The 7,356-nt window shown below is 51.7% G+C and overlaps 1 protein-coding gene across 1 annotated transcript; it reads right to left on the bottom strand.

Moving 5' to 3' along the window:
- Positions 1-1,127: 1,127 nt before the first annotated feature.
- On the bottom strand, positions 1,128-3,502 carry NEU2 (sialidase 2 (cytosolic sialidase)). The gene is made up of 2 exons (XM_011952023.1): positions 3,302-3,502; positions 1,128-2,069 (listed from the first exon to the last, which is right to left on the bottom strand). The coding sequence occupies exons 1-2, from the start codon at positions 3,500-3,502 to the stop codon at positions 1,128-1,130; spliced, it is 1,143 nt and encodes a 380-aa protein (XP_011807413.1).
- Positions 3,503-7,356: the final 3,854 nt, after the last annotated feature.

Raw genomic sequence — 7,356 nt, 5'->3', positions numbered from 1 at the left:
GAAGAAGCAGGGAGGGCCCCCCTCACCAGCATCTCCAGAGGGCACCGAGCCTTTCAGACATGCTGATTTCAGGCTTCTGGCCTCCAGAAAGAACTGTGAGAGAACAAATTTCTGTTGCTTTAAGCCACCAAGATTAAGGTAATTTGTTCCGGCAGCCCTAAGACACCAATACAATGACTTAAGCTAGCTTAATTCTCCCAGATCCTGCCTTACTCCCTGCAAAGCTATTCCCCATGCTGTCTGCCCCAAAGCATTGGCAAGGATACATACACAAACACACACACATGAACAAACATACGCACAGACACACACAGATACACGGATGCACAGACGAACATGGGCACACACACAAACACACATGCATATGCAGACACACATGGACACACAGGAACACATATGCACATACAGACACCCACAAAAATGCACATGCAGACACATGGAAATACACGAACACACATGCACACACAGTCACACATGCACACACAGACACAAACACATGCACACACAGACACACATACATGAACACACATGCATGGAGACACATGGACACACATGAACACACAGACACACACAGACATGCACAAACACACATGAACACATGCACATGCCGGCATATATGGACACACACGAACACACATGAACAGATATGCAAACACACAGGCACGCATGGACACACACGAACACACATGCACACGCAGATACACACGAACACTCACACATCTCTGCTCATTTACATCGTAGTCTCATTTCTTCCCCAGGAACACGATGAGTGGTTCCCGAGAAGGAAGGGGTTGAACTAGGAAATTTGTCAAGACCTACACAAAGCTGGGGTTGGGGGACAGACAGCCAAGGTGACAGCTGCGCTGCAGGACCCTCCACGCCTTCCCCATGGAGGGGCTACAGGCAGCCAGGCACTTTTGGTTTCTGGGCTGAAACAGAACCTTTTGGGAAGACTGGAACCATGCAGGAGGAAAAGAGCAAGAGGTGGACCTCTCTCCACACACCAGCACCGAAGGGAGCCCAGAGTGGCCCCCCCATCCAGGGGCCACGGGAAGGAGAGGCAACAGCAGAGCCTCCGAGCCGGGCGTGCAGGTGAAAGCAAGGCCCTTGTGCTGGGCACGGTGGGCTCACTGAGGCAGGTACTCAGCCGGGAAGGCTTGCTTCAGGGTGAACATGAGAAAGACAATCTCCTCGTAATCATTGGCTTCGTACAGACACCCAAACAAGGGGGACCCATCGGGGTCGGTGCCCATGCTCTGGAGGTCTGAGTAGGCACAGCTGCCCTTGGCCAGCAGTACTGGCTCCGACCAGGCCTCGGGGGCTGGAGGTCGCGGGTTGAGGTAGGCGCCCAGGTCGGCCCTCTGCCAGGTGTGTGTGGGGTGAGTGTAGAGCAGCCACTGGGCTGGAGAGCCGGGTCCCGAGTGGGGGCTGGGGAAGCTGATGACACTCCCTTGGCAGCCCTGGGGCGGCGGCTCCACCAGCTTCTTCACCAGCTGAGACTCCTGGAAATCAAGCCCGTCATTGGTGCTCTGGGCCTGGATCCTGGCTCGGAGGTGGCTTCTTGCGTTGAGGGTCACCACCCTCTGCTCCCCAGCCTCGACTTCGGCCACCTGGCACTCCAGGGTGTCCTGGGCCACAAAGTGCCCTCGCGCCCACGTGCGCCCATGGTCATGGCTGAGGAAGCAGAAGGCGGAGGGGCTCGGCCTTTGGATGGGGTGAAGGTTCCGGTAGGCATAGGCGGGCACCACCAGGCTCTGGGCCCTGTCGTGCAGCTGCAAACAATGCCCCGGGCCCACCGCAAAGGTGGACCACTCCCGGTAGGCTGGGCCGATGGCCGCATCAGTGAGGTCTCTGGGGGAGCTCCAGGTCCTCCCGTGGTCAGTGCTGGTTACTTGGCACAGCCGCGTCACATTGGCCCTGGTCTGCAGCTGCTGTTGCTCTGTGACTTGCCCAGGGATGGCAATGAAGAAGAGGAAGAGGGTCCCCGTCTGCACATCATACAAGGGGCATGGGTTCATGGACCGGTGTCCATCCAGCCGGGCCTGGGCCACCACCTCCTGAGCTCGCCACTGAGTGAGGAGAGAGAAAGAAGGCAGCCTTGAAACAGCTGGGGATGGTGCCAGGAGCTGCATGCGTGGGAGGGGTAGGCACGGGCGTGTCTCCCGGGTTAGAGTCAAAAGTCATTGAGGAGAACTCTTCACCCAACACTCATATCCTCCTCGCAACATTTCCCCAGAGCTGCGTGACCCGGGGATCCACCTCACCACTCCAAGGCAGCCACGCTTGGCTGAGTGATTCTGTTCCTTCCATTGCCATCAATATGCATTTACAGAACACCCACCTGCCAGACCACAAGATACGAAGATGACTCGTGCATGAGCCATTCCCAGCTTCATCCTCCACTTCCCACCCCAGTCCAGCTCGCCATCCTTGAATAGCAAAGCCCTGGCGGGAGGTGCAGTAGCCTGACCAGTACAAGACAGAATGTGACGGTCACCTCTCACCTTCTACACGCCATATCCTACTCATGCAGCCAAGGAGGAGTCACATTGAGCCTCCAGAATCCCCAAGTCTATGTCACATGTGCTGTCTGTCCCCATTTACTAACAGCTACCCCCATTGAGCAATTCTAAGCACAGACACAGCGCCAAAAGTCTAACATCCATGGTCTCATCTAATGCCTAAACCCCTGGGGGACAGTTGCTAATAGCTCCATTATTACCGTGAACAAGAGACTGAGACAGGGTGGAAGAGTTGCCTCGGTCACACCTCTGGTCAGTGGCAGAACCGGGACTTGAACCCAGGTCCATCTGCTTCAAATCCCATGCTTTGAACAGCTGTGTAGTTATGACCACAAAGGAATGATAATAATATTAAACTCTTCCAATACGATCAGCCAGCCTTGGGTGCTGTTATCAGGATTAATTATTTAATCTATAAGATGGAACTTCAGGACACAAGCCATCACCCCACCCCAGTCCCCAGCTTAATTTTACTCAAAGGACAAAACCACCCATTATGCAACACTGAACTATTCCTCCCTCAGGTTATCAAGGATGCTGGGCAACTCATTTAATCATTCAGGAAAACAGATAGAGGCCAACTGGACTAATTCATGGTGAGCCCAGAGGTCCAGGTGACCACTGGGGGCACTTTCTCTGCTCTATCTCTCCTCCAGACCTCAGCCATTGAGGGATAAAGTTGTTCCTGTATTCTCTGAGATCCACGCCTGGCCCCTGATCACAGCAGCGAAGGGTGTGGTGGAGCCCTGAGGAGCCAGTGCAGACACCTCCTGCCTCACCTGAACCCGGCGGGTGGATGCATCGTAGCCTCCTCTGCGCAGGACAATCAGCTCTGCGTGCTCATCCTTCTTGCTTGCCCGCTGTTCCGCGAAGGCCAGCAGGGTCTGCTGCCCAGGCAGGTAGAGCAGGGCAGGGATTCTGTAGGCATGGGCTCCCGACTGGAACACGCTCTCCTTCTGCAGGACAGGGAGGGATGCCATGGGGCTGGGGGTGGACAGGAAGAGAAGATGTGTCACCTGCAGCCACACCTGAGATGGGCCCAGAGTCATTCCCCAAGACAGGTGGTGCTCACCAAAGTGGTGAGCCAAGTGGACCAAAGTGGACCAAAGTCGGGGTGGCCTGTCCTCCTCCTGCGTGGGGTTCATTCTCCTTTCCTACATCTCAAGACCCTGCTTCTTAATTCTGCCTTTGCCTCTGGTGGATATTGGGAGGGGGTATTGCAAAAGCATGTTTTGGATTCGATTTTTATTATAAGTTAGCAATGCTCCTTACAACAGATTTTCGATAACCTCCAGCTGCTTTTGCCAAGCCCAGCCCATCAGTCCAGGGGCACACCTTGGGAGAACAGCAGTGCAGTCCGGGTGGCATTTGGCAGCTGCCCAAATGCTGAAAAGTGACACATGGGAGCTTTTTATAACTCCAGAGCCCTAGAAAGTTGTTTCAAAAAAAAGGAAAAAGAAAAAGCGTGGCTTCTAAGGTTCTGCTCCCCAGCTGCCTGAGGCTGAGGCCCGGCTGCCCCCGCTGCGTGGGCTCCCCCTGAGGCAGCGAGGGGGTGGAGCCGCAGTGGGAAAGGAAGAGACAGCGGCTCCTGACAGCTAACCCAGGCTGGGGGCGCGGGGTGCTCCAGAGGTCTAAGAAAATAACAATTAAAAATAAGTCTTTGGCTAACAAGGGTAAGGAGGGGACAGAGGTAACTTGGGGACAGTGGGTGACAGTGGTTTTCGGGCTGAGCTGCCTAGGTCCCTTTGGGAGGATGCATCCCCCAGCTCTGGGGAGTGTTGGCTGCAGGGCCCTGGCCTGGGGAGGAGGGGCCAGTGGTTCCCAGATGAAGACTCTGCCCCAGGTCATACCCAAGAAGGACTGAGCAATGACTGGTACCCCCAGAGCCTAAAGAGCCTCTTCCTGACCTCCCCACCAGGAACAGCGCGGCTCTGGAGCTCCCTCGGGGCGGCTGGGCCTTCCCTGAGACTGCATTGCAGCCACCTCTTTCTCTGCTGCTCCTCCCTTTCGTCGGAGGCTCCTGCCTGCCGTGCGTCTCCATGTCAGAGGCGGCATCCTGGGCACCCCATCTGAGACACAGCCTTTGCAGAGGGCAAGTGGGCGAGGGGCCGGCAAGAGGGTCAAGGTTTGCCTTTGTGCACCCTTTCGTCCTGCTCTCATTTTTCTACCACATGCATGCGTTATCCGTTTAAATCTTAGCTTCTTTGAGAAATAAATGTAATCTATCAGTCTTTCATTCAACCACAGTGAACATTAACATTAGGATGATATACGAGAAAATAAAACTCATAAGGGCAAAAGTCACACAAGGAAAAAACATGCTATTCCCTAAACTTGGGTGGGAGATTCATGGCTTGGTGATAAAATCTAGACCTGCAAATTGTAATCCAAGAAAACACGCCTTGATAGACATCGGGAGGCCTATGCTGAAACGTTGTTAGAAAATGTCAACGGGAAAGAACCAAACATGATAACAGGTAAAAATGAAAATGGAGAAGAACTATGCAGTTTCACAGTGTTCTCTTGAAAATTGATCAAGGATTTATATAAGCTCCATAGAGTCGGCTCTGGAAAGTGTGTCCTTGATGGAAATTCAGCAGAGTTGGTATAATTCAGTTTAAAATGTTTGTATTTAAATGTCCTCAGGGCCAAAATTTCTGTATGGATTACAATGGCTGGCCTTCTCTATACAACGTAGGAGGAAAGGAGGGAAGAAGGTTAGCTGAGGAAATCTTTTTTTTTTTGAGACCGAGTTTCACTCTTGTTGCCCAGGCTGGAGTGTAATGGTGCAATCTCGGCTCACCGACGTCTCCGCCTCCTGGGTTCAAGTGCTTCTCCTGCCTCAGCCTCCCGATTACATACATGCACCACCATGCCCAGCTAATTTTGTATTTTCAGTGGAGACGGGGTTTCTCTATGTTAGTCAAGCTGGTCTCAAACTCCTAACCTCAGGTGATCCGCCCGCCTCAGCCTCCGAAAGTGCTGGGATTACAGGCGTGAGCCACCACGCCCGGCCAGCTGAGGAAATCTACAAAGACATTCTAGAGGGGAAAACATGACAGAGATGTCTTCAGGAGGAATCAGAAGGCAAGACACACGCAGGGCCTTCGGGGTTGAGTGGAGGTCCAGCCTAAGGCCTAGGAAAGGGGCTAGTGGGCTCCATGAGGTGAGTGTGACCAGAATTGGTGGCTCAAGCCTTAGAGAGAAGATGGGGCAAGGGAGAGAACAGGGGCTTTGGGCTAGAATCAGGGAGCGAAGCCACTGGCTGGCCCACCCTCAAGAACAGACCCACTGTCAATGTTTAAAATTGAGATATGTGGCCAGGCACAGTGGCTCACGCCTGTAATCCCAGCACTTTGGGAGGCAGAGGCTGGTGGATTGCTTGAGTCCAGAAGTTCCAGACCAGCCTGGGCAACATGAAAAAACCCCATCTCTACAAAAAATACAAACATTAGCCAGTCATGGTGACACATGTCTGTAGTTCCAGCTACTCGGGAGGCTGAGGTGGAAGGATTGCTTGAACCCGGGAGGTGGAGGTTGTAGTCAGCTGAGATAGCGCAACTGTGCTCCAGCCTGGGCAACAGAGTGAGACCCTGTCTCAAAACAAAAAATAAAATAAAATAGAGACATAATTCACATGCTATAAAATTTACCTTTCAGAAGTGTATGATTCAGCCTGGGTGCAGTGGCTCACACCTGTAATCCCAGCACTTTGGGAGGCCGAGGCGGGTGGATCACCTGAGGTCAGGAGTTTGAGAAGTGTATGATTCGGTGGTTTTTTAGTATTTTCATAAAGTTATACAGCCATCACCACTCTCCAATTCCAGAATATTTTCACCACCCCAGAAGAAATCGCATACCTATGAGTAGTCACTCTCCTGTCAATGAAAACTGTCAAACTCTGAAAATATTTGAAGAGATTTATAGTATACTATACTACACTGTACTATACTATACTATTTATACTATTTGGCTCTAAAAGAGATTTATAGTCAAATATGAGTAACCTATGGCTCGTGACACAGCCCCAGGAGATCCTATGTGCCCATCGTGGTCAGAGTACAGCTTGGTTTTATGCATTTTAGGGAGACTTAAGATGTAAAACAACACATGTAAGATGTACATTGGTTCCATCTGGAAAGGCAGGACAACTTGAGGTGGGGGTAGGGGAGGCAGTTTCCAGATCATAGGTAGATTCCACAAATTTTCTGATTGGCAGTTGGTCAAAAGAGTTTATCTAAAGACCTGGAATCAATAGAAAGGAATGTCTGGGTTAAGATGAGCGGTTGTGGAGACCAAGGTTTTATCACGCAGATGAGGCCTCCAAGTGGCAGTCTTCAGAGCTCTTCACAGATCTAAAAAGGTGCCAGAGTCTTAGTTAATTCTCTACTGGATCAGGAAAAGGCCTGGAAAGGGAAGGATTCTCTACAGAATGCAGATTTTTCCTCGCAAGAGACAGCTTTGCAGGGCCATTTCAAAATATGTCAAAGAAATACATTTGGGAGCTAAAATACTTTAATTTCATTCAGGACTTGCTATCTGTCCTGTGATGCTATATTAGAGTTAGGTTGGAATTTGGTGTCTTATTGCTACAAAAGGTCTGTTTCATCAGCCTTAAGATCTGTTTTAGCCAGGTGTGGTGGCTCACGCCTGTCATCACAACACTTTGGGAGGCTGAGGCGGTGGATCACCTGAGGTCAGGAGTTCAAGACCAGCCTGGACAACATGAAGAATCCCTGTCTCTACTAAAAATATAAAAATTAGCCAGGCGTGGTGGCATGCATCTGTAATCCCAGCTACTTGGGAGGCTGAGGCAGGAGAATTGCTTGAACCT

The sequence above is a fragment of the Colobus angolensis genome, unplaced genomic scaffold (genome assembly GCF_000951035.1).
Source record: "Colobus angolensis palliatus isolate OR3802 unplaced genomic scaffold, Cang.pa_1.0 Scaffold33, whole genome shotgun sequence".
In the NCBI taxonomy this organism is placed as follows: domain Eukaryota; kingdom Metazoa; phylum Chordata; class Mammalia; order Primates; family Cercopithecidae; genus Colobus; species Colobus angolensis.
The sequence above is the reverse complement of the archived record's forward strand: the minus strand, read 5'-3'. Positions and strand labels throughout refer to the sequence as shown.

Bases quoted from the DNA above. Each gene is read 5' to 3' on its own strand.
- NEU2 (XM_011952023.1), bottom strand. From the start codon at position 3,502: ATGGCATCCCTCCCTGTCCTGCAGAAGGAGAGCGTGTTCCAGTCGGGA. The intron at 2,070-3,301 runs GTGAGGCAGGAG...CTCCTCACTCAG, and splicing joins CATCCACCCGCCGGGTTCAG to TGGCGAGCTCAGGAGGTGGT.